Consider the following 27,987-nt stretch of genomic DNA (forward strand, 5'->3'; position numbering starts at 1 on the left):
TTTGCAAACTGTACTGCAATCGCTTAAAATAAATTGAAAATCATGGCGAGTTTCATTGCGATTCCGCTTAAGAAAACGTCTGAAATTGACTTAGTTAAACCATTGAAAAGTGCTTTTTCTAGCTTTTGTGTTGCTGCTGACGAACCTGTTAGTTACGATGATGCCTTAAATGAATTAAATAAATTACGAATGAATTCTACATGGAGGACTTTAGACAAGCACGAAAGTTCCTTGGATGTTATGTATAGGTACTTGTCAAATGTCAACAACTTACTTTTTAAAGATATTTTTGATTAGTATTAAAGAAAAATGTACTTTTTCATTGTCCTTAAGATCCTATAAACTTTACTCTTCTGATGTTATAACTTATGAATGCAAAAATATACCTTTTAATTTTATTAATTTGTTTTATCTCTAGATATTACGATCAGCTGAATTTTTTAGACACTAAATGCCCAACTGTTGATTTTCAGGTATGGTACTGATTTTATTAAATTAATTTTGTTTTGCATTTTCAGGTCAAGCTATTTTTTTTTGAAAAACTAAAGAAAATGATGTTAATTACTTTTTTGAAACAGTCATTGTGCTGTAAGCAATCTGCTTGAAAATTCTCAACATTTTTCGTTGTTAAATGATAATTGTGTGAAGAAATCAAATCTACATGAGTTAACCTATTGTTAATGAAAATTTATGAATAGGAGAGTCTTCCATCATGAATAAAACTTCTGTTTTTTTGAAAAAACTTTTGAAGCTGCTTCTCTTATTTCAAAATTGATAAAGAGATTAGAGAGTCTTGGGGATGCTAGCCCCTCCTCCTGAAAGTTGTGCATCAGGTTTTGTGCTGTTCAAGTAAACTTTTAAGCTGGCAATTTTTAAATACTTGAGGATAAGGTCAGAGGAAGTAAGTTTGAAATGTTTAATCCACTTAATTGACTTGCTGTTTTCACCCTTGCACTATAGAGCCTCTGGTTTTATTTGTTGAAATAATTTATTGCTTATAGCGCCAACAGTTTCTGATGCTATGCCAGATAAAGTTTCATCAGGAATTATCATTAAACATTTAATTAATGTTCTAACTTTATGCAACAAACATGATATCTAATTATGTCATCTCCAAACAATATTGTTGATCATATGTTAGATTAATATTTTTCCTTGTTAAAACCATTAACTTTAACTATATTGATAAAGTTCCGTAATGTTATTAGGGGAAATACATGTTGGAAAATACATGAGTGACAGGAAGACTACAAACTTTTAAGCCTAGGACTGATGTTGAATACATTTTGTAGCACAGAAAGGGCCAACAATGATAATAGTTTTTGATGTACTAAAAGTGTAATTTATTGTTAAAGAGGGGTGTTATTGAAATTTCAGCAGGGAGTTGGCAGGACTGATGAGAGGCCATGTCAGCCTAGTCAGAAAGTAGGGGCCCGTTAGAAACCCTTGTGGAGGCCCGCCTCTGTATAGGAGTAGCATTAATGTAACAAGTTTTATGGTGGAGAGGGGGCTGGCGACCAAACTAATAAAGGGCTTGCTCGCCTTGGCTCTTGGTGGTCCCGGGGGGGGGGGGGCTTCCTTTAGGGGCACTTTCCTCTTATTTAGGTTATAGTCTTCAATAGGTCTTTGTGGATCCCTCTTTCTGAGTTGATCTTTGTAGTATTGGCTAGTAGATCCACCCCTAGATAAACTGTTGAGGATGAGCCTAATTGGTTTGTTGTGTTAAGCTAGTTTTGATGGTTTTATTTTGGTAGCTTTGTGCTCATTTTAATTTTTGTGCTATATTTTAGTTATTTTTTGTTATCTATTTTTTTTTTTTTTTTTTTGTTTTATTTGTCTAATGGAAAACTGCTTCAGTTATATTTGGAAATGCCGCATCAGAATATATTTATCAAGGCCAACGCTAAGGATTTCCGATTGTTAGAGCCAGTAAATTAGCCAAATTTTAAAAGTCTTTTGTTCAAAAAAGTAGGCGATTGTAGAACAATTTGTATTTTACTATCACCATGCATTTATGATTTCTTCTTGAAATTAACCTCTTCTTTTATTTTATTAAATTTAAGATTTGAATTACTTACAACTTTATTAATATTTTGCATTTGTTTTTAAGGTTCAGTTTAAGTGGAAAGATGCTTTTGACAAAGGAAGTTTCTTTTTGGGTTCAGCAAGTTTGAGTAAGTAGTTATTTGAAGTGTCAGAAGTATCTTTTCCATAAGTTCCATTTCTCTTCAGCCACTGAATTTTGAATTTATGTTGCAGTAGTTAGACAAATCTGATGAATTTATAGCAGAGGCGGTGATTGGGACTGAAAAGTGGGGAGGGGGGCGCAAAAAAAAAAAAAAAAAAAAGCCATAAAACTTTTAGCGGAAAAAAAGAAAAACAGAAAGAAAAGAAAAAAGAGAGAGTGAGATAAAGTAGTACAAAATTTTGCTAGGGCTAGTTTTGACTGCAGATAAGTGATAATTGATTCAAATCTAGCGACTTAACTAACTTTTTTTATGAAGATTTTGATGAATTTTGTGCACAGTAACTTTCTCTGAACAAACACTTAGACATACAATAAAAAACAATACAAAAGTGACGACCACTAACAGGCTCTGGGCCCAGCTAGGCTGGTCCTAGTCAATTTACAATCCCCAGTGAAGATCAATGACCCTCTTAAAAATATCTACTCCCTTGCTCATTACCACTTCTTCTGGTAAGCTGTTCCAAGATTCTACTACCCTGCTAAAATAATAATTTTTCCTAATATCCATGTTAGCCTGAGATTTTAATAGCTTAAAATAATGACTCCTTGTCCTGTTTTCAGTGCTAAACTGTAGCCCCATAACATCTTTCATTTTAATAAATTTAAACAACTGAATCATGTCTCCTCGGTCTCTTCTTTGCTCAAGACTGTACATTTTTAGCATTCTAAGCCTGGAATCATAGTCTAAATGAGAAAGTTCATTTATTAGCCTTGTAGCTCACCTTTGAACCCTTGTCTATATATTAATATCTTTCTTAAGATAAGAGACCAAAACTGAACAGCATCCTCCAAATGAGGTAAGATTAACATTATTTATCCCAAAGAATTTTGAGGTATCGCAAATATTTGGTAATAATTTTATTTAACAAGTATAACCTTGTTTTTAAGCAAAACTATTGATTTAATAATATCTAAACAATGAATACATGAACTAAAAGTTACTGCTTGTGCTAAATAATGCTTTGTTACTAGATATACAAAGTAAAACAAATAATTATGTTCTAAAAATTTTGACATTCTGCCTTTTTTTTAAAATAATTTCTAGTTTTGGTTTTTAAATTGGATAAAAAAATAAATATTTGCCCCAAAATAGTTAGAGGAGGGCAGTTGCTCCCCCCTCCCCCGATTGCCGCCACTGATTTATAGGTTGTCCCAAAAAATCTAATTATTGATTGAAAATTGATTTTCACTGTCTGTTTTTCATCTTATGAAAGAAAATGTTATGTGGTTGTGTGAATGTAACTAGACTAGTAAGGGGACTTACAGATTTAGATTATGATACCAGACTTAATAGGCTTAATATGTATAGCCTGGAACAAAGGAGAGTCAGGGGGACATGATTCAGTTATTTAAATTTATCAAAATGAAAGATGTTAATGGATTAAATTTTTGCACAGAAAGCAGGACGAGGGGTCATTGTTTTAAGCTATTCAAATCTCAGGCTAACCTGGAAATAAGGATAAACTACTACTTTAGTAGGGTTGTGGGCACTTGGAACAGCTTACCGGAAGAGGTGGTAATGAGCAAGGGGGTGGATAGCTTTAAGAGGGCCATCGATCTTCATTGGGGACTAATAAATTGACTAGGACCAGCATAGCTGGGCCAAGAGCCTGTTGCTGATCGTCGTATTTGTTTTCTGCAGCCACCTATAAATGCATTGCGAACTAAACCTGGAGTCCTGAATAATTAAGACCCTCAAATCAATTACTTTTTCTGTTTTGCTAATGGTGGATCCATGTAAATAATAACTGACATGCTTATTTCTATGACCGAAATGAAGCACTTGATATTTCCGAAAAGAACAAAGATATACTACTTTTTTTCTGCCCATTTTTAAATCTGATCGTAATCCTTTTGAAGCTTTTTTACTAATTGACTTTCTAGTGCATTAACTGAGGCTTTTCAAATTCTGAGACCTAGGAGAAGCATTACCATGGAGTATGGAAAGATGCAGATATATTAATTGTTTTACTTGTTTTTTATTTTTACGCTTTTTAACACAAAGGTTACTAGGTACATTATTTTCACTTTTGTTTGCAGCTCTTACAGCGTTAGCATATGAGAAGGCCTGTATCTTATTCAACATTGCAGCCATGCAAAGTCAAGTAGCTTGCAGTCACATTAGTGATACAAAGAATGATGAAGGTTTGAAATTAGCTGCCAAGTATTTTCAGGTAATGTTTTAATTTGCAAAATATTAAAAAGTATGAAAAAAATCTTTTCATATATAGTAAGGAAAAAAATGAGAAAAAAATCTTTTCATGTACAGTAAGAAATTTTACATACACAACAATTGTTAAGGTTGAGTGAACTTTAAAGATATTTACATCTGTTTGTATTGTATATCTTTTATGAAGTTCTTTAAACTGTTAGTTTAAAATTGACTTGTTTTTTCTTGCATTATGATTCCCTAAAATAAATTTATACTCTTTGGACCTCAATCATATTTTTCTTCACTCTTAATAGAAGCTGCACGAATAAATTTCTACTTTTTTGAATTTCAAGATTCTATTTGTACTTAGAACAAGTTTTATGCTAAATTTCATTAAAAAGTTAATGAATGGTCTCAGCCCTTACAAAATATAGGCAGGCATACTTGTCCTTGCATTACTAGTAAAGAGAATGTGCAATTAAAATGTAAGTGATTTTGATTAAAGGCTTTAATTGCTAAAATGTGGAACAATCTTAAAACTTTAATTTTGTAACTTTTTGAATTTTGTGCTGAGGTCACAATCAGTTCAGCATTTAGGGTTATGTTGCAAATTAAAATTTTTTTTAGATGTCTAGTGGATCTTTCCACCACTTAAAAACCGTTGTTTCCACTCCATCTATTGAAGATCCTACTCCTGACCTTCGGGCAGATACCCTTTCTGCTTTGGCTGCTCTGATGCTTGCTCAAGCCCAGGAAAGTTTTTTCTTCAAAGCTACATCAGGTTTGTTATGTTTATTGGTTTGAGAAAAACTTATTATTTGTCTTTTAAATGATAATTGATGTTTTAACTTTGAAAAGTATTCCTGTACTGAAAAATATACCAACATTATAACCTTATCCTATCATGTACACCATTTTTCTGGTTTTGTCATTATATTTTCACTAGCAATAGCTTCTTCTCAGAAAATAGACTTGAAACATTGATCTCCTGTTGATTATTGCCTCTTGAAATTGATAATTCCTGATGAATTTATGCTGTGTAAACTCTGATTCGGCAAACAGTAACATTTTACGCACTAATGTCTAAGCATACTTTTGGAGCACATTATATACCCTTGGCTCAAACAGTTGAATTTTTGGAAATATTTTACGTCATTGAAAGCATTTAGGTAAGTATTGCAGTGTTACATAAGAACGAGTTTTGAACCTCCCTCTCTATCAAACACATAAAATGTTATTGGATCCTTTTTGAAATCAAAATTTTGTTCTTAAGCTAAAACTGCTTGTAAATAAGAAAGAAGAAGTAAAATTCAAAATATTCCTTGAAATAAGTCTTTGGGTGTTTTTATAATAGAGTGCAATTCATAGCGTGTAAGATAAAATATTCTCACCCTATGTTCCTGTAACAATCAGCCAAGAAAAGTTCAAACTTTCCCATGATAGTTTAAGACTAACTTTGGGACAACTGATTCTTTATGTAGTGCATTGTTCCTCTTTTATTCTAATTCTTTTTTAACTGTCCTACATTTATACCTGAAATGTATCCTTACTTCTTCCTTCCTCCTCTACCCTGATGAAAGCGTCTTGCACTATAGTTTTGATTGTTTTGACACACTTATTTACAGTATTTACCATTGCTATTAATTTTTTTATTTTGTGTTAAAGGGAAAAAATTCTTAGGCACTAATGCTCACTCTCTTAAGCAAAGTGTTTGTTTTATCTTAAAAATTTTGCTTACTGTCTGATTTGCTTCTTATAGATAATATGAAAGACGGTATTATTGCTAAAGTTGCTTCTCGGGCTGAAGAGCTGTATTCAGATGCTTTAAAATTAATGCAGAAAGAATCTGTCCATCATCTGTGGGAGAAGGTATGCACTATATTAAAAATATTAAATTTTTTTTCCTTCCCCAACAATATTACTATATTATGAAAGTTTTAAGAAAGAAAGGTGAATGTAATTTTTGAATGCAACTAATTTCTTAATTACTATGTGTAGAGCGTTTTTGTGCTGTTTTCTTATATTCTTTGAATTAAAATTTACATTCTAATACAGGGCTTGCAAGTACTCGCATTTTATGTGTAAATTAATACTTTTTGAAAAAAAAATGAAACTTTTGTTTTGGAACCTGTGAGTCAAGCTTCGACTCCAAAATATTGGCCAGTTAAATTGTCTACCCAAACTTGTGCTAAAAAACAAAATTAAATAGTTATAAAAATGCATTGAAAGATGAAAACATGTATGGTGTAGTGATCTTAAGATTAATTAAAAACTGCATTGATCTTTTAACAAAAGCATTAAATGTTATAAGGGTGCCCAACTCCCTCAAGAGCAATGGCACTCCTCCCCAAATGCCACAAAAACCTCCTCCTTCCAATAATGAGAGCCCCCCCCCCCCCACCCCAAAAAAGTAAAAAATCTCCATGAAAACAATCTCCCCTCCCCCCAAAATATAGATATATAAATAAAAGAATTACAGCGCTGTCAGTGCCATGATCCCTCCCTTGAATATTTTAAAAATACAGCAGAGAAAGTAGGTAGATGAAGAATAAGTTATTCATATTTTAATTCTATGGTTTTCCTTTTGGTACTGTACATGAATAACTTTATTAAGGAAATTATTTTTAATTTTTTTTCCCATTTCAGGTGATATTTGTATTTGGGAAAAAAAAAAAAAAGTATATAATTTGCGTTATATTATTTTCACATTTTCCCATGTAGAACTTAATATCCAGATGTAAAATATTTTTTTTTAAGTTTTGGGAAAAGTGCTTGAGATTGTAATAAAAAGGAGTGATAACATAAATCTACTATGCATGGTATAGTAGATTCGCATAATTCTGATAACTTTGGCAGATCTACTAGAAATTATTTTGATTATTTTGTGATCAGCACTCCCTAAAACACCCCTGTTTTAGATAGTGTTTTTGACTGCTTTGGTGTTATTTTTTCTTCATTATTTATTTATGTTTTTGCATCTGAGTTTTAATTTTACAGTGAGATAATCTACAACAGGAATATTTTTCATTGAAATTTCAGGATTGGATAACTGTAGTTTCAGGAAAACAAGCTGGGTTCCAAGCTTTAGCTGAATACTATCAATCTCTAGTTTGCAAGTCAAAGAAGGATTTTGGGGAAGAAATAGCTCGTCTGCAGGTAAGAAAACTTGATTTTGGTTATATGTAGTAGGTGCACCGGTACATAGTCGAACCTAAAATTATGCCACTCTTGCTTCTAATAGTATATTTTTAACCAGATTTCACAGTGCATCAAGTAATAATCTCACATTTGTAATCAAAAATTAAATTATATCATTGAGAGGAGAGTTTGACGCAATGTGGGGAAGGGGGCTGGAGGAATGGGACAACGCTACATTTGTGCAGAAATAAAAAAGTGGAAAAATATTTTTAGTTGATCCAGTAGATGTAGCAAGAATCTAAAACTGCTACATCTACTGAACAAGCTAGAAACTTTTTTTTTTCTCATTTATTTTGACAAAACTGCAGCTCTGTCCCATTCCACCCGATTTTCCTCTACTATTATATCAGATTTTATATTTTAATATCTCATTCAACATGAAAATATTTTATGCTTATTTACATTATATTTCTCTAAGTCAAGCCCATTCAAGTAGAATATAGGTTTTGTTCATAGGCAGCTTAAACAAAGGGGGGGGGGGTCTCATTTTCAAAAGTAAAGGTGCTTTCCCCGTCTTTTTCCAAGTTAAAGATTAAAGTTTAATTGAAAAATGATTTTTAGCAGATTTATTTCACGAAAATAAAAATTGAAAATCCTAAATAAATGGATTTTTTTCATGTTATTTCTTAAAAATGGAAATTTTAATTGGCGTGGGGGGGGGGGGGGTCAAGTGTCCCAATTTCTAGGCTACATTCCACATTTTTTAGAAATCACTAAACCAGTATGGTGAAAACTCAATAACATACAGCTCAATTTTACAAAAAGGGAAAAAATAAATTTTCAAAGTTATCAATCCAAAAATTTATCCAAAATTATTTTTTAAAAGAACTATTATGATGTGGAATATACCCCTGTTTTCCCATTGCTGAAATTGCTGCAGCTATTTTTGCTCCTCATACTTTAGTTTCATTATTTAATGAAACTTTTCATATAAATCAGTGATGTGGAATATTTCATACTAATCAATTTGGCAGATTTTTTTTTCTTCAATTTCATGCAACTTTTGTCTTGTTTCACAGATTGTTTTGTTGAAAATTTAACATTAAATTTTGAATTTCGGCAATTGCTCAATCTATTTGAACGAGTGGGATAATTTTATGCATATATCAGCACTTTATTTCCAGAATATAAAATTATGGCTTTTTATTTCCATATATTCCAATATAAGGAACCATTATGTATGATAATACAAAATATTAAGGTTTTCTCTTATTTAAAAAGTAATGATTTGTATGTTTTGCTAGCGTGATTGTAAGTTCATACCCACTGCCTTTCAAATTTTACATGACTGGTAAATTTGCACAAACTCGAGGAGGTGGCTGGTTCTCCATCCCTGAATCCTAGCCAAAATGTTTTTTTTGTTAGTGTTTCTGCTAGTGTTTAGTGTATATGTTTTTTTTTGTAAATAGTTTGGAATATGTATTCATTTCAGAAGCATTTTTCTGTTGAACAGTTTTGTCATGCAATTTAAATGTTAATTTAGTTTGAAAAAGAAAGTTTTTTTTTTTTGAAAATCCTTTACTGAGCTGACTTTGGAATGTTTGTTACCTTAACTAATAATAAAGCTGAAAGTCTGAGTCTCTGGATGTCTAGATTTCTGTATGTCTGTTACACGCATAGTGCCTAGACCATTCGGCTGATTTTCATGAAATTTGGCACAGAATTACTTTGTAGCATAGGGGTGAGCACCTCAAAGCGATTTTTCAAAAATTCGATTTTTGTTCTTTTTCTATTCTAGTCTTTAAAATATTTTACCGAGCAGATTCTCATAACATGGACAAGTAAATTACCAAATTGTCATAATGTGAAACCGTAACATGGGGAAGCAAATTAACATACAAGCATGAGATTTTTCCGGCTTTAGCCGGAATTCCGGCTTTTTCTGTTGGTTTTTAAAACCTTTCCTCCTTTTCCTCCTCTTTTTTGCCTCTTTCCAGGCCTTATTTTTCTCAAAAATCGGAAAAAAAATACGATTTTTAAAAATTTTCGGTCCCCAATTTCTTATTCTTTTCATTTCCCTCCTCGAATCTTCATCCTCCGCGATATCTGCCAAAAACGTATGTTTTGGAATCATGCCAACGACGTTAAATCACGTGCTGCGCCGGAAGTTGCATGCCTCCCTTGAGATTTCCATCTTTTTGCATCCTGCAAGTATTTCAATTATTTTAAAATGTCGGGTGGTTTTTCATTATATGCTACCTCATATCTGCTTATTTTATTCATCATTTCAAAAATATTTTTATTTCTTTAATTTATTTTAGAAAAAATGCAAAAATCAATTAAAAAATCATAGCTTAGCACCCACAGTCTCGAATTTATTGAAACTTGGCATGGTTACTTTTTTTGTGTATTTATGAAAGTGTAAAAATATTTATGGTGAATCTCAAATGGTTCAGGCTTTACAGCCTATTAAAGATTTTGAGATTTCATGATTAAATGAGGCAGCTGCAAGTTGTTCTTTTGATTCCGAAATTGTATTAGTAAGTTTTTAAAAACAAATTTTGGGTTCCAATGCAAGGAAAAAGATAACCAATCGTTTATACGCATATATATTTATTTTCAATTCTTACTATAAAAAGTATGTTGTACCACATAAAGAAATTTTAGATTTTTCTCTCTGTTGTAAATTTTTACTTAACAAACAGACCTAGTTTTAAAATTTATGTTCTCACTCATTTAACACTATGAACTCAAATTTTTTAATGATAAAAATGTATTTTTCTCTAAAAAAAAAATGAAATGTTGACACTATTGTGTGATACAGCCAAGATTGATCTCGGGCTCCCCCAACAATCAATCTCCCAACTCTTTGTTCAAGGACTCATGGGTTAGAAATTGTTGCCTCTTTTTCAAACTGTAGATTTATTTAGGAATCTTACTCTTGCAAGAAATGGTACAATGCAGCAAATTGTACAAAATTATTACTTATACTTAATTAAATACGTATTACCTTTAAAACTGGTAAATTGACCATTTGTTGTTAAAATTTTGAATATCATGGTTTCCAGGTTCTGTTTTGTTGGGGTTTTGGCTATCATCCCTTTCACGAATTTGTTTTAGATATCATCCCTTTTACGAAATTTTTTTGGATTTCCTCCTTTTTGCTCTCTGACCGCTCTCATCCCTGAACATAGCAAATTGGTAAGAAATTCATTATCCATTACATATTTGTAAATATACAGGCAAACCAAATGACCTTTGAATTTTCTACTACGGGCAAAGCCATGCAATTACTGCTAGTAGAAAATAAACTCTGTTTTAAATTTCTCTGCTGAGAATGAAATTCATTTGATTTCCGAAATATACTTTTTGTGTTTGCGAAATGTCAATTGCCTGGTTATGACATCCAGAGACTGCAGTTTTGTCCTTGCTGTGGACCAATCAGTCTGGAATACAGATGGTCTTTGCATGTAATTCTGCCTTAACCCATGCTTTTGGGTGATAACTTACTGCAGACAATCTTTTGTATATTTCAGCATTTAAAATTCACTGGCATGGAAAAAAAAAGTATTCTGTAGCTGTACACTGTCGCATTAACATGCACTGTTGATTACAAAAAGAAAATGTCGTAAGAACTTGTTTTTCCCCCTATATCAAATAAAAATCTGTTGTATTTCTCATGATATGAATGTTTCCTATCATTACCCGTCATTAATTATTTTTACCTTATAAATATTTTGTTTTAAGAAAGCTTCAGACCTGATGAAAACTGCAGAATCCAAGAACATTCTGAATTTGGATTTCAAAGACTACTTGGCCAAAATCAATCATAACTATGAAGAAGCTAAGAAGGACAATGACTTCATTTATCATGCACGCATTCCAGATGCAAAATCATTGCCTCCTATAGGAAAAGCTCCTCTGGCAAAACCAATTTTTCCTTCTGAGAAATTAAATCCTAATTCTCAAGGTATTTTTTTGTTTATTTTTTGGCTTCAGATATTTACAAAAATTCAAGCTATTAGTAACCGTTTAATATACTTTCACTTAGATAAATATCATACCTGCTAACTTATCTACATTATGAATAAAATTCCATATCATTGTTATGCTTTTACGTTCTAGTCCCGATATTATACGGATTTAAATAAAAAATAATGGTCTTATGGATAAAAGGAAAAGGACATCCGACTAAATGCTTTTGTGGCATGTCTTTTTATCAATAAGCTCACTTCATGTACTGAAAAAGAAGTTGGTTTAATTTAGAAACATGTATCTGTGCCAATCTTATTGCTATTTACATATTTTATGTTTTTTTTGTGTGTATATATGTGTGTGTGTGTGTGTGTTTGACTAACAATGATTAAAATCATGGCAGGCTTTGTAAAATGCTCAATAAAACATCAGGAAGAAGTTTTACTGGAGGAAGTATATATTTTAACATATTTTAGTAAAATTTTGTAATATAGGTATAACTAAATGTTTTCCCCCTCTTTTAGATCTATTCAGTGCCTTGCTTCCAATTGCTGTTCAACAAGCAATGTCTGCTTTTGATGTCAGAAAAATAGAGATAATCAATGGAGAAAAGGGGAGGATGCTAAGTGAAACACAAATGCTAAATGGGTAATTTTTTTTTTGAATTTAAGATTATATTTAATTAATACTGATAAAATATTTTCAATTATATTTCTTTCATAATCATGCCATAGACAAAAAAGTATTTCAATTTGCAGGCAGTTAATAATAATTATAATAAATCTATAAATGAGAAACCTAAAATCCTAGTATAATAAATCTATAAATGAGAAACCTAAAATCCTAGTATAATAAATCTATAAATGAGAAACCTAAAATCCTAGTTTAAGTAAATTCAACAGCTTAGAAAAGGGAGAGAAATCATAACTTTGCCAATGATTGCAGGCCAAGGATGGATCCACAAATTTTTCAAGGAGGGGTCGGTTGAATTTTAACTTACCTCTAGCTGCGCATCTGATTTACACATGCTTGGAGTGGGTGGGAGGTGGGGGGAGCTGTCGCATCATTTTTATCTAAATTCTAAAACACCTGAATTATATAAGTCTATCCAAGGAGATCCCCGAACCTATTACTTCCCTTTTCGGTTGAAAGAAGTATTCTTAAATTGCGCTTTATAGCTTCACTTTCATAATAATTCTGGGGGAATGTTTTGAAACTCCCTATCCCTAATATCATCGAAAGTCGTCTAAAATTGCAATTTTTGGAACTTCTTCAGTTCCGAAAAATTACTGGAGGAAAGTCACTGAACTCATCCCCCCCTGATAACTCTCTCTGGGATGTCTACACTCGCATTTTTAAGACTTAAACTTTGCAAAATGCCTTAGAGAAGGCCTCCAGGCTTCTCCTAACATCACCCAAGATTGCCTGAAATTGTCATTCTGAAAAGTCTCTGGGAGGGAGATTCAAACCCCATTCCTTAACGTCATCAAAGATGGCTTGCACTTTTTAAGACCTCAATTCGGAAAAATTACTGATGTAGGGTCTCTCATCACTGGGGGAGGAGAGACGGGAGGAGCGATTGCCCCCATCGTCCCTCCTTGGTATCCGTCCTTGCTGCAGACATCGATTTTGGGGTTGTGGGGAATCACTCTTCAAAAAGATTGACAATAACAAAAGCAATGGGGCAGAAAAATAAAAAAAAGAGGACTAACCAAAGAAGTAGTGAAAAACCTATTAAAGAATCAGTAGGAACACAAATCATGTTTAACAGTGTTCTAACAGGTACACAATAAAGTAAGAATACCTCTAACTGGACAGGATGAACCAATTTGATTGGTAGGAAGACAAAGTGGATAAAGCTGAAACAGAAAGAGACTTTCACTTTCGATAACTAAATAAAAAGTATCTGAAAATCTGTAGGAAAGTGAACAAGAAATGTTCTTTGAATATAAATAATAAATACCTGTAAGAAATGGAATAATAATGACAGATAAAAAGAAATAACAATAATCACAAATAGAAGGAAAAGGTGTCAATTACATAATTTTAAGCACACAAATTCAAAATAAAACTCAGAAAAGCAGTCAACTCTTTCAAATCTTAAAATCTACAATAATCTAAAATCCACACAAGAATTGAAATGTTTGCAGTAAAATTTACAATTAAATGTTAAGTAGTAATTTGAGTTGGAAATAAAATTAAGAATTTTGAGTTTTAAAAGGTAAAATCAATTTTCATTTTAGGGTTTAAATTACTTAAATATGCGTTATATTTAAAGTCTATCATTATTATTTTTATACTATAGTTGGGGCGAATCAAACCTGGCAGCATTTGAAGGCTATGCAGATCCTAATCACAGCATTATGGCGCTACCAGGTTAGGTTTGATCCAACTACAGTTAGTTTTCACTATAGCTGTATGAGAGATTTGGATATTTCGTCTTTTTGGTATGCCCTTCATTCATCTATACTTTTTAAGGCAGAATCTAAACATGTTTGCATCAATAGGTTTGGAACTAAAAATTATATGATGATGCTAAAAAAATAAAAACATGAATTATTAGCAGAAACCTCAAGCAAGCAAGAAGTGCTTAGTAATTGCCAAAATACACAGCAAGCATGAATTAAAATACATGAAAAAACACTCGTTAGAATTGCTTCTTTAGGTATTACTAGCAGTACCCGCACAGCGATGCCCGTGCTAAAAGTTGAATGGAAGTACGTTGAATAAAAAAAAATTGACGCCTCCTCCCCCTCTGATGTGAAATGACCATTTTTCTTTTTATAAAATGCGTACACACCTTTTCAAAAAAAAAAAACTATTAAAGTTTCTGTGGAATTTAAAACTTTTTGTCAAATCATTAAGTTAGATTTGCAGTTGCTTTAAGCCTCTATTTAGCTAGTGAAGCAGTTTTTACTGCAATTTAAAATATTTGCCAAATAAACAAAAAACGACATCAAATAATATCTTTCAAATGTAAAAATAGTTCTGCAACTCTATTGTTTATTGCCAGACTTGAGAGCAACCACGCTATCATAATCCATCCGTCTAGTGAAAAAAAAAAACCATCCAGTGGACCATTTAAAAATCATCGTCAGAAAAAAGGAAAATGTCGTACATTTCACTCGGATAAAAAGAAATTGAAAGTTCCTTTTCTTTCAAAACCAATTGCCAAAGCAATGAATTACATTTACAGTTGCTTTAATACAATAATCCTAGACTGAACTGCTCAGCGCCTAACGCACCAAGCGACCTCGCTACTGGAACCCAGCCCTTTTGCAAGTGAAACGGATGTTTTTTCTTTGGCAATAATAAATGTTTGCCAAGCAAACAAAAAAGTATGAACTCACATTAACAGTAGTTTTCAAATCTTTATATATTAAGAGCTGCTTTGCCCGGTTTACCTTGAGAATAAAATTTGTGTCAAGTAACATATATTCAATAATCAGGCTTAAATAAAAGGGGAAAAAAAAACACCATGCAGAATTACCCTTTCAAACAATGATGACAGATATTAAAATACTTTTAAGAAATTAAAATTCGTAAGATGGATTTTAAAAGCGTAACCATGGAAACATTAAATAAAATAAGTTTTTGAAATTAAATGCAAAGTAAGGAAATAAACAATGGATTCAAAAAGCATAACCATGGAAACACGAAAATAAAATGGTTGACAACCTGAATTAAAATGACATTTTTCGAAATTGATTTAAAAACGCTTGTAACTTTTTTTCCTTTGAAGATGGAAGCTAAGTTTTACGACCATAGGTCGAGAGAGATCTGGAGTAAAAAATGTCGCTTTTTCCAATGGTGTCAAAAAGAAAACTGTGGGACAATTCCTTAAGTTTTTATTGAAGATTTAATGAAGGAAGTAGTGCCTAAATTTCAGCTAAGCCTAAAAAAAGTTCGAGCTAAAAACGCAAATTACTCCAGCCGTAATTAAGTTAGAGCATTGAAACAAATTGTTTAGAATGCGAAAAATTCTACCCTTTTCAATGATATATAATATTAATATGTGCAAGTAATTTTTGACTCCCATATTCGGGACTTTATGTGAAATTTGGGCCTTAATTGGAATAAAAAAAGTACTATTTATTGGATTTTCTCGAATAATAGCCTATGTCGCTCAGTAAGAAAGCACCTTTCATATAGTGAAGGAATTTTTCAAATAGGTGCGGTGGTTCCAGAGATTACCTTGAACATATAAACACACAACAATCCGCCCTCTCTCTTTATAATATTAGTATGATAGTATCTTTTTTTTCTTAAATGTTGAACAGTTTTTTTTGAAAATATTGGTAATTATTTTGCACTGATACATTGCAACATGTGTAAATAAATCAATGCCCTGTAATTGTCAAATTCTGAAATCTTCAAACAGGCCAGCCGAGAGCCACAATGGGCCTCTTGTCAGAATGATCAACCTTCACCCCATTATGCTTATAAAATTTATACTGCTTCAATTCTGAATCGGGCCCTCTCAAGGGCAGGGCCCCTAGTTTCAGATAGGGTGACATGGCCTCATCGGCCCTATCTGCAAACTGCTTGTTTCCAAGTTGTGCAGCTTCAGGAGAGTTGACTGTACACTAGGGTGGTTCAAAAATACATGTAAAAAAAAGTTTCTCCCAGATAACAAGACACCCCTCAATATTTTTAGACTTGTGGATAGTAATATACTGGAAGAATTTCAGCTTCCTATTTTAACTGAAAGAGGGTGCTCAACCCCCTCCTCCAAACTTCATAAGTATGGGGAGGGGGAATAAAAAATACATTGAACTGAAAAAACATTGCTACATATTGTAATATACACAAGTAATATGCATATAAATTGCGATAAAAAAAACACAGCTGGGAAAATTAAATGCTTCTAAATTCAAAAATTTTCTATGCTACGGCTAATGTTAAATTGGGGGGTCATTGAGCACCCTCTTAAAGTTTGAGTAAGAAGCTAAAGTTTTTACAGCATAATACTATTAGTAAGTCTAAAAAAAATAGGGGTGTCCTGGACTCTAGATGAAAAAAAAAATTTTTTTGAACCACCCTACTGTATACATTGAAATAAAAATATCTTCCTTTTTTTTTGTTAGAAAATCAGTTTTCTATTCAGTATTCTAAATTTGTATTCTTTTCTGAATCAGTTTTGTGTTTTGAACATTTTTTACCCTCAACAGATAAATATAGATGGATAGATAAAGATAGATAGATAAATAGAGCTCAAGTTTTAGGGACTTAAATATCTCTAAAAGTTAGTGGTCAATTTTTGAATTCGACGTTAAGTGTATCAAGGTTGGTGAATCATGTTGAGCATACATGAAGTTCAGCAAATTATGTAAATTTCTAGTCAAAAATAAGTATACTAAGTTCAACCTACGTCTGTGCAGCTGAAAATTTAGCGAAAAAAAAAATCAAAACACCTAAATTTAGGAAATTGAATTTATAAATCTTGCCAACACAAAGTGTTTTCTTCCATTCATTGTACTGTGCATAATGCTTTCAATGCAATTGTTTTTTCAGTTTCTTCATTTTTACGTTAAATATTTTTCACTGTTTTTTAATGTCTGTTTGTATAAAAGTATAATTTCTGTAGTTTTATGATTTGTGTGAAACATGAAATAAATGAACAATAATTTCTCTGGATAGTATTCTAGCATCATTAAATTTGCCTGCTGCATTAGAAGATACCACTGGTAATTGTTTACCTCAATCTTTGAAAGAAAAATCCATTGCTGTTCAAGAAAAAGGTGGATTGGAATACATCCAGAGACTTCTTAATGAGCTGCCTTCATTGTTGCAAAGAAATAATGAAATTTTACAAGAGGTATGCAGTTTTGGTTAAGTAATTCTTCTTTCTCATAGGAAAAAGTTGAGCTCCACTGAGATAGCTATCACATTGTTAAAAGTTACTGAATAGAGTTGCGGAAGTTCAACAAAATTAGTAGAAATTTACACAGGTTAATCAAGGCAGATCGACCACAACAAAAAGCCGTTATGTGTTTGTTGTAAGATGTATTATAATACATGTGCTTCAACAGTAATTATACAGTACACTCCCGGTTTTCCAAGGAATTAGGTGACACCGGTCCCCCCCCCCCTTGGATAACATGAAAAAGGCTTAAAATGTCCAGCAAGTAATATAGGGATTATCTTAAGGATAATTGTATAGTACGTAAAATGTTGTTACCAACAATAAAAATATATCCAGTAGTATATACATTAAAATTTTCCTTATATTTTGTGTACCAAAGCATGAAAAATCAGTGAAGAAAAACTGTACTTTCCCGGTGAGTTGATTTATTTGCTAAATTACACCTCACTCTTCAAAAAAGATATAAAGCAAAAGCAACTAATTTTAAATTCAGGACTTTTTGAAAGGGTTAGTTTTTTTTCTTGCTGCAAAAGATTATTTTCTAAATTCTTGACCAGTTTTTTGTATCTGTTTTAATTTGTTATACTGCCACTAAATTAATAATTTTAGTATATCTGCATATTTTCAGGTTATTGATAATTTTTATATTGTTAATTATTTGTTTAAACTGAAAATTTAACTTGCTCTAGTGTGAACGAATGTTGCGTGACGAAGAAGAGTCAGATAATGAATTGCGATCAAAATTTGGAAGCCAGTGGATGCGAACACCATCTGCAAAGCTAAATGAGCCTTTGAAAACAAACCTTCAGAAATACTCTCAAATCATCACCACTGCTATGTCTGCTGATGGTATTGTGAAGGAAAAATATAATAAGCATAAAGACAAGATGGTTTTGCTCTGCCTTCCTGAGGTAAGATTCTTTGTTTCTGAAAACATTGTACATATTTGTTTTGTAAAGAATTGTTATGCAAAATTCCAATCTTTATAAAATCAGAATGTCTAATTTGTTTGTTTGTTTGGATGTATCATAAACGTTAATAGTTTCAACCAAACTTTAGCACTAAAATCAATTTTTATCTAGAAGAAAATGTTGGCAAATTTACAGTAAGAATTAGCTTATTTATTTTGGTTTTGAGTGTTTTTATTCGTAGCATAAATAATAAAATATGCCATTTTTGAGAAAAAGCTGTGTGCTGCTCGTGTTTGTTTAAAAGGTTCGAAAAAAAGAAAAAAAAATCAAACACAATTTTATTAAACTGGAATAAATGTTTAGTTCCAAATGTGCTTAAATAGCTCCCTTGTATTTCTACACCGCAAATGGAAAAACAAATGAGTTATGTCTTTGTGTTACTTGTTTTTTAAATTATGTCAGAAAGAAAGAACTCACATGGTTCTTCTATAAGCAATAAACATATAATTTAAATTTGAACTTTATTATGTATTATGCTTCTGGGCACAATGTAATTTTTGGCCTTGGGTGTTTCAGTTATTCTGTTTTATTTCTCATGCTTTGTGCTGTAATTAGATTGAAAAAAAAATAGTTTTTCTGCATGCATGTGTTTTTCCTCTTGTATCTTGAATGTACTGTAGAGAGTATTATACTGCTATGGGAAGATCAAGCACAGTCTCTGCAAATTTTTAATCTTTTTTTCATCTATTGTTCTTCAACCATATTGTACAAGCTTGTTTATTTGGTTTCTGCTGAAAATAAAGAACAAAAAAAAAAAAAAAAAAAGTCAAACTGCAACATTTTCCTATTGTTAGTATAGACTCCAAAATGCGTTTCTTCGAAATTATCTTAAAAACTCATTTGTGCAGATGATGCGTGTTACCTTCCCATGGCAGTTCAGCTGTTTGCATACTTGAGGGAAAAAAATCTTTTATTTTATTAAACCTTTTACTGAAAGTTAGGGATCTTAACCAAAAAGCTTGAAAACTATATAAATGCAAGTTTTATGACTTTCTAATTCCAGGATCAACTTCTATCCACCATACCAACTGGCAACCCTGTAGCATCATGTCCATCTGTGGATCAGCTGAAGAGTTTGATGCGTGAAGTGGATGGTGTTAAATCCGAGCGTGAACATTTGATGGGGGAACTTGAAAGTGCTGCTACTGATATGAGTGCGTTTGCTCTGCAAATGTTATATTTTTATCTTGAATGTGTCTAACTGGTTAAAATGAATGCTGGTTTGCATGCCTTTTTAATAGTGTGGTTAGTGTATTGTGTGATAAAAGGAGAATGCACATTAGTTTTTTTTTTTCCAAAATGAAACTTAATTTGGGTAACATGCATTGATTGAGGATTAAAAGCTTTCAATATCAGTTATAGAAATTCATTTCTAATGTGTTAGTATTATTGCAGATTTTATATGATTTAAAGGTTTTAAAAATTTTATTAAAAAAATCATATAATGTATGCAAAACTGTATATTAAAAAAAATGTTTTTTTTTTTTTTTTTTTTTTTTTTTAAGTACACATTTTCAAATTAATAATATTGCAATTTTACTGAAAGATAGAAAAAGGGGGGGGGGGGGGTGGATAATTCAGAGATCTTTCAATTCTTTGCTGTTGAGTACCCTGTGTATTGGTTTGAGTTATTCAAATGTAAAGTTCAGTAATTTCTTCAACTATTTTTAACTGATAATTATTATACTTGAACTTTAATTTGATTGATTGTTCAGTGGGTCAAAATTGTACTCCATTTATGTTGGTGTGCAGTGAGTGCATTCTGCTTTTTTCAAAATGATGTTTTTTTGTCAGGTGTATACATGTGCTATTTTTATCTCAGTGCATTATAAAACTATTCAGCTTTTAACCTTGTTGGTTGAAATAATAAAAATAATCAATACCAAATTAGTTTGTATGTAAGGTCTTCATTGCTTTTATATAGAGTGTCAATTTTTCACCAATTCTGTCTTATGCCAAATATTGTTTGTTATTTTGTTTTGAACTTTTTGAGTTAATATTTTTAATGTGTTGAAACTCGGTTTGTTTTAGAAGCTAAATTCTTATCCGCATTGTCAACCGAAGGAGGTGTAAATGAAGCAGCACTCTCTATCGAAAGTTTAGGAGAGATATATGGACCCATTCAAAAGCGCATTAGGGACAACATTTCTAGACAAGAACAATTAGTTCAAAAAATTCAGGTATTTTTATATTATTTTTCCATTCTGTTCAACAGCATGCAAGTACAACATTTAAAAATTCTTCTGATTTTTTTAAAAATTATAAATTAAGTATAAATGAAAGCAACTGTTATAAATGAGATAGTAACGCAATATTTCTCATAGTTTTGAACAACAAAAATGAATTATAACTGTGTTTCTCAACCAATTGTACAGGTATACCATGGGGTACTTGGTAAATTACGAAAAAGTAAACAAAACTAGTTGGTAGAACAAGAAGTTCCGTCTAGAACTAAACAACCCTACTTTCCCGTATACCCATACTACTTTCTAGTACCTGATCAATATATTCTCAAACGTAGCTAAAATTGCAAATTGTTTCAAGCATATTTTTTTAGTATTTTAAGCTGATTTCTAGGAATAAAATATTCCTCACTCATCTAAAAAATTAGACACGTTAATGTAGGTTGAGAATCATTTTAACAACCATGGAAAAAAAAAGACTAAATAAAAATAAATAAGTAAAAAATAAGTAAGTAAATAAATATAAATAAATGAAGTTAAAAAAAAATTTGATTTTTTTTTTTTTTGTTTTGCTTTGTTAAATTTAATTTTATGAAGTAAAATTAGTATCTTATCACTATTAGCTGAATATTTCTATTGTTGAATTTCCTGAGAACAAATATACATTAAACTATTGCATTTTTTAAATTTTCCTTATAGGTTGCAAATAACGAATTTTCAAAAGAGAAGGGAACAGATGGTTCAGCTGGCAGGCGAGATACAATCCTAAGTGAATTGGCTGCTGCACACGATGCATATATGGAATTATTAGGCAACTTAGAGGAAGGATCAAAAGTAGGCACTTTTCTAAAAATGTAGTTCTTGTGACCATTTTTCAAAACCAATAAAAATATTTTTTTTATAAGACCAAATTGGTACAAGGAAAAAAATCATAGTTTCTACTACAGGAAAATCTGTAAAATTGACCACCTTTGTAAGTTATTTTCTTTTGCACCTAATTAGTCCTATACCATGTATATCAACCATTATAACGTGTGTAAGTTGAATACTAAAGTGCTGCACCTCAAGGGATCAACTTACACAGGTTTCCTTGTATAAAGGTTCAAACTAGATTTCAATGAAAGAACGTTTATAAAAGATTCATTCATGAGTTAGCATGTTCTGAATTGAAAAAGTTTTTTTTTTTGGTGCCCAAAACATTTTTATGTTTTTATGCAACATCTTGCTATTTTAAGTTTTGTAATGTTTTTATAAATTTATTCATTCATTAGTTCTAGAGCAGGGCTTCCCGAACTTCATAGCCAACGGACCCATTTCGTAGCCCAATATTTAGTTTAATATCCTTAAAAAAGCTCTTGGGAGGCGTACCTAGATGATGTTACACCTGTTTTGGTCTCCTTATCTTATGAAAGATATTAATGTATTGGAAAGGGTTCAAAGGCGGGCTACAAGGCTAATAAATGGACTTTCTCATTTAGACTATGATTCCAGGCTTAGAAGGCTAAAAATGTACAGTCTTGAGCAAAGAAGAGACCGAGGGGACATGATTCAGTTGCTTAAATTTATTAAAATGAAAGATGTTATGGGGCTGAAGTTTAGCACTGAAAACAGGACAAGGGGTCATTGTTTTAAGCTATTAAAATCTCAAGCTAACATGGATATTAGGAAAAATTATTATTATAGCAGGGTAGTGGAACCTTGGAACAGCTTACCGGAAGAGGTGGTAATGAGCAAAGGAGTAGACAGTTTTAAGAGGGCCATTGATCTTCACTGGGGATTGTAAATTGACTAGGACCAGTCTAGCTGGGCCCAGAGCCTGTTGCTGGTCGTCACTTTTGTATTTGTATCTGTTCCACATGATTGACCCTTTCTCCCCTTCACTGTGTCACAAAGTGACATACTTCACTTTACCAACTCTCCTCGTTACTTGTCATGCTGCTTTTCTTAAGCATTTTGTCACAATAAGATGTGTGATGTCCCTTTTGTTGTTACCCCCTCCTTTCATTTGTCACAAACTAAAACAATTTGCCAAACCCCTCTCCCCTTAAAGCATGACATCATTTGTGGTTACTAGGCCTGACTTTATTCACAAATTTTGAAGTTCAAAAATGAAATTGATTAGACAGAAATCAATTGGTAACAAAACAATGAAAATTAAAAATTAAACATTGAAGTAATAGGGAGAGTGAGGTTGGTTTAGCTGGCAATAAAAACCAATTTTACTGTATTAGGTTTAACTTTTGACTGCTGGAGTCAAATACTAGGTTCAGAATCTAGACAGCTTCGGTATTTAGTTTTGCAAGAGTAAGCTGTGCGTTTTTTTTTTGTAAGCACGTTTTGAACTTGAACACTTGTGCCCTTTTTTAGAACACTTTGAAGCACTTTTTGAAACAGCTTTCAAAACATTTCCAAGAACACTTTTCTTAACACTCATTTTTTGAACACAGACATTTCGCTTCTTTTAAAACACTTTGTAACACGGTTTTGGATCATTTTTTACAGCATCTATGGAGCACTTCTTAGATTATACCAGCAGATTTTGTTGTTAATTTTACAGCCGGGTGCAATTGACATCGAAGGGCAACTGTCAATTGCCGCCTGCAATGCAGTCTTTAATAAAGAAAGGCAATCCTTTTTCCCTTCATTTTTGACACCAACCGACAGCAGTTCATTGCAACCAAATTTCTGGTAGTATCATATTGAGAGATTCTATTGATTGATATTGAAAGAAAGATGTTGAAATAATATTTGTACGAAAGAAAGCAGCGAGTCACATTCGGAATAATTTTAGAGCACATGTCAGTACTTTCTTTTTAACGGAGCAAATTCGGAACACATATTAGCGCACATTCAGGCAACTGGAAAACTTTCTCTGAATCAAAGTGTTCTAAGCGTGTTTTCAATGTGATTAGGGAATTTACAGTGTGGTATCTATATGATAGCATGATCTTTCTTACAGCACTATCTTTTGAGATGTTAGGAAGTAGTGTTCAAAGTACAACTTCATACTTAGAAGGTGAAAATTCTCGTTTACAAATATAAGAGCAGTATTTGAATAGCATTTAACATGTTTAAAAAAAATTTCTCAAAGTTTTTGGCTGACCACCTGCTAAGGCTCGGCGGACCCCCAAGGGGTTCGCGGACCACAGTTTGGGAAACTCTGTTCTAGAGATATCAACAAAATAAGTTAATAAAAAGTAGCTACAGGTAGTTATCAAAATGGAAACACCTGTAAATAAAAGGGGCATTTTTGAATGCACTTCGAAAGCAATAAAGAATAAAACCAGATTCTGTTTTTTTTTAATAAATAGTAATGTTTATATTCTGGTAGTATATGGTGGTTTTAACGGAAATTCTGGAAGTCTTGGATTTTTTTCAAGCTCATGAAATGTTGGACCTCTCAAATTTTTAAAGAGGTCAAACTGTTGGGGCGCGTCTAGTTGGACCAAGTGTAGCTGAAACAACGTAACTTTTTGGCATTTATAGAGGTACAGTATCTAAGGTCATGACAGCATATGCACAGCACGGTAAGACAAGCTCAGCAAACCAAAAAAGTGGGCGGAAAGAGAAGCTCAATGAAAGAGGTCAACTAATATTGAAGCAGACTGTTAAGTCCAAAAAGCAAACAACAGCAGCAAAAGTGACCACAGAACTCAATCACCATCCGAATTCACCAGTGTGAGTGATTACAGGTAGAAGGGCACCTTTATAAACAGAACATTTACGGCAGAATAGTGATTCCCAAAATTTTTTCCAAGTGTTTCCATTATTTGGATAACTACCTGTATGTCTTTCTCCGAATATGTTAGTTTAGTATTAGAATAATGAAATGTTGTGTATTATAGTAAACTGTAAGGAAAAGCAACTTGACGTCTAATTAAAAAATTTTCTATAACTCCTAGTCTCCCTTTATGTAAATATTTTAGCAAACATTTTACTGCTTATAATCATTTAAGTGTGGGTTTATATTGTCCTTTTATTATTAAATATTTTTGTGATGAAATATTTTGAAATGTTGTATAAGTTTTTTGTCTATTTATATTAGTTTTTCTTCCTGATACTGTATTGCATCTCTTTTGCAGTTTTATAATAATTTGACGGAAGTGTTGGTGAACTTTCAAAATAAGATTAGCGACTTTTGTTTTGCTCGACGAACTGAGAAAGAGGAGCTATGTCGGGATATGCAGAAAGATATTGTAACTATAGCAAGTCAACCGTCTCCTCTAGCGCCTCCAGCTAATCATAGTAAGATGTGTTTCTATCAGTAAAATATTAAACTGAATACAGTAGAATACCTTTATAATGCCGACCTATATAATGCAATTCTCTATAAACCGCACAACTTTTCAGAAGTAAACAATAGGTTTAAAGTTTAAACAGTCCATCTGTTTCTTTTTGCAAAACATAAAAATTGTTAGGCAAATTAAATTTTGAAACTGTTTTTCATCTTTCCATTTTATTTCAAAGCTTTTAAATGAAAATCATTATTCACAGTAAACAGAAAATACCAGATGGCTCTCGAAAATGCAGCTGTTATGCAAACCATGAAGCAGAAGTGCAGGATAATTCACTTTCTTTTGATTGTGAAACATATTTATTTGTGAATGACTAATAGTAACATTTGTGCTTTAATACTCATTGCTAATAAAAACTCATTCTAAAGTGCTAATATATAGATATATTCTGAATATTAGTTTCAAAATTTGTGAAATGATCTATATAGCGCAAAAACCTGTATAACGCAAAAGCTGTGGTCCCAAGGTATGTGTTATAACGGTCTTCTACTGTATTAAACATTAGTTAATGGAAGCAATTTCTCTGTAGTTGCCATTGACTGTAATGATTTTTTAACTCACACTATCACTGCTGCAAGAAAATTGGGTATATTGCCTCTAGTAATTCATTCTCAGAGAAGACGACATGACACATAGTCCATTACATCCATACAAATTTAAGAGTACAACAAAAATGTCATAATCTGCAAAAATTGTTTAAGTTAAAGTTTAGTGGTCATCAATCGATCATGAATGATTCTATTATCACTCTATCACAGCTGTCAAGCAATCAGTTAATTGAGCATGTTTTGAGTCGATCGCGACAACAGTTTGGACCATGTTTTTTGTCAGAGAAAAAATGTATATGTTCTAGGAAAGAAAATTGGCTCAACTTAGTAATCAAAAGTTAGTTGAATATTTTAAAAAAAAACCTTATATAATCGCTGGAAGTACCGCATCTGTTAATTTTTAAGGAAAACATTATTTTTGCCTTTTGTTCTTGAAAAATATCCACAAAAGTTACTGTAGATTCACAGGTGAAACTTGGTGCAAATGTTTTACAAAATCTTGAAGTAAGAAACCATTGATTTGAGCGGGAGTTTCCCAGTGGCAGAATGAGGGGGGAGGATCTCCCTCCCTCACAAAGACGATCTTAGTGTTCAACAAACTCGGAAAGTGGATTGGCAGCTAATTTCAGTTGCATATCACTGCTCTTTTAGATTACTAAATAATAAATTTTGAACATTCAATAATGTACCAACAGCCCAGATCCAGAGACTGCAGTTTTGTCCTTGGTATGGATTCATCAGTCTTTGCACTCTCAACTTTAATGAGATGACATCTTCCTCCAGCTCGGTTAGTCACTATTCCAGACTCCATAACAACAACAAAACCGGAGTCTCTGGATGTGACAACCAGAATCTTGGTACATAATGTGTAGTTCTACCTTCTTACTACTTAATAAATATTGTGTTTCTTTCCTCTCAGGCAACCAGAAACCGGCAAGACCACCGCCTCCGAAAACCAATGAACCCAGCACTGCCCCACCGGCCCAGAACTGGGGTTATCCACCTGCTGCTCCGGATGCAGCGGCTCATCAGCAGCCACAGCAGCCCTGCCCTTACCCCCCTTATCCGGCATATCCTTACCCTGCAGCATACCCGCCTGCGCCCATGTACAACACCTATGGGCAGGTTGTGCTACCACCCTTTCCACCAGGCAAGTATCCATTGTCATTCATAGTGCTGTAATTTTCCTATTTTTTTTAATAACTCCTAAAGTTCCTAATATTTTTATAAATTTTTCCTAAATATCCTAAAATTTCAAAATGTTACCTTGCATTTTTGAAAAAAAAAAGCTGCGCACTGAAATCATTTTAAGTTTTTTCTAATCGTCTTGTTCACTTAATGATTACATCTTGCGAAAATTCCTATTCAGTATTATGTGTTCCAGAAATAACTTGTTATGAACAGTATATGGTATGATGCAAGTTAAGTGGATTTGTCATCACAATCTGTGGGTGTAAAATGGTGAAAGCTATGCTTTAATATTTGCGACAAACATGCAACAGAAGATCACCTGTAAATAGGTACATTTTGTAGTAAGAGGCTTATGACAGTCTGATATTTGTTGTGACATAACTATTTGCAATAACTAGGAATAACCGTGTATAGGGATTTGGGATTTTTGTGTGCAGTAGAACTCTGATATTACAAGGTCTGTTTCATACGTTATTTTACTTCCGATGTCATTCTCTGCTGTTGGATCATGAAAATTGCTGTACTGCTAATATTCAAGTATTTCAGATTTTACGCTACCCTTCCGCTTAATACGTTTTTTATAAAACAGCCCTAACTCATATTTGCTCTTCAAGAGACAGTTTTTTTCTGGGTCTTTTTCCAAGACAAATTTGCTTCTTGGCTTCGTGAAGATATTCTGGCATTCTTTCTAGTCTTATTGTCAAAGCATAAAAACTCTAAAACAATTTTTATTTACGAATGCAGAGGAAAAAGCAAATTCATAAAAATTGCTAGTATAGAACGTTATGAATGACATTGTGTATATAAAAACAAGTAAACATTACAGATTTGACCTACCAGTCCCTTGGCAAGCGCTAATTGTTAAACAAGATGCTAGTCTTAACCACTCTTCATTTTACATATTTGCACTTGGTGTGTTTTTATTACTAGTCCTACGGAATATGTGAAATCGTTGTTCTACTGTATAACTTTTTCTCCTGATTTAAATATAATTTAGGAAGCTTTCTCCTTTTTACACAGCTCCTGGTTATCAAGGACAACAACCAACTCAGCCACAAGGTTATCCATATCCTCCTGCTACCGGTTATCCATATCCACAACAACAGTACCCTCAGCAACAGTATCGCCCATGGCAGCAATGAAACTACTACTACGAAATAAAACCACCCCACAAATACCGAACTTGTAATCTACAAAAGCACAACAATATGCTTTATTTATGTATGACATGAATTTGATTTTGCTCATGAAATTGTAGAAAAATAAATATGTATATTGACGCTTAAATTTTTTCAAATAATCAACTTTATACTTGTTTGTGAATAAAGGAATTTATGTAAATTTTATTAATGTTGATGCTTCAAAAAATTTAGATGTAAAAATATTTCTAAAATAAAACAAATGTTTTTAAATTATAAAA

At 32.3% G+C, this 27,987-nt stretch overlaps 1 protein-coding gene across 1 annotated transcript; it reads left to right on the forward strand.

Annotated features, from left to right (window-relative positions):
- LOC129219749 (programmed cell death 6-interacting protein-like) lies at positions 1-27,987 on the forward strand. Its single transcript, XM_054854042.1, has 17 exons — positions 1-248; positions 419-473; positions 2,111-2,174; positions 4,289-4,422; positions 5,028-5,181; positions 6,160-6,269; positions 7,440-7,556; positions 11,286-11,508; positions 12,038-12,161; positions 17,154-17,331; positions 18,069-18,290; positions 19,354-19,504; positions 20,382-20,530; positions 21,233-21,367; positions 24,616-24,778; positions 26,296-26,526; positions 27,588-27,987. Exons 1-17 carry the CDS (start codon positions 43-45, stop codon positions 27,707-27,709), a joined length of 2,538 nt encoding a protein of 845 aa, XP_054710017.1. The 5' UTR covers positions 1-42; the 3' UTR covers positions 27,710-27,987.

Source organism: Uloborus diversus, chromosome 4 (genome assembly GCF_026930045.1).
Source record: "Uloborus diversus isolate 005 chromosome 4, Udiv.v.3.1, whole genome shotgun sequence".
Lineage (NCBI taxonomy): Eukaryota > Metazoa > Arthropoda > Arachnida > Araneae > Uloboridae > Uloborus > Uloborus diversus.

Coding starts and splice junctions, on each gene's coding strand:
- LOC129219749 (XM_054854042.1), top strand. CDS start 43: ATGGCGAGTTTCATTGCGATTCCGCTTAAGAAAACGTCTGAAATTGAC. Junction 249..418: donor TCCTTGGATGTTATGTATAG/GTACTTGTCAAA, acceptor TTTTATCTCTAG/ATATTACGATCAGCTGAATT. Junction 21,368..24,615: donor ACTTAGAGGAAGGATCAAAA/GTAGGCACTTTT, acceptor TCTCTTTTGCAG/TTTTATAATAATTTGACGGA.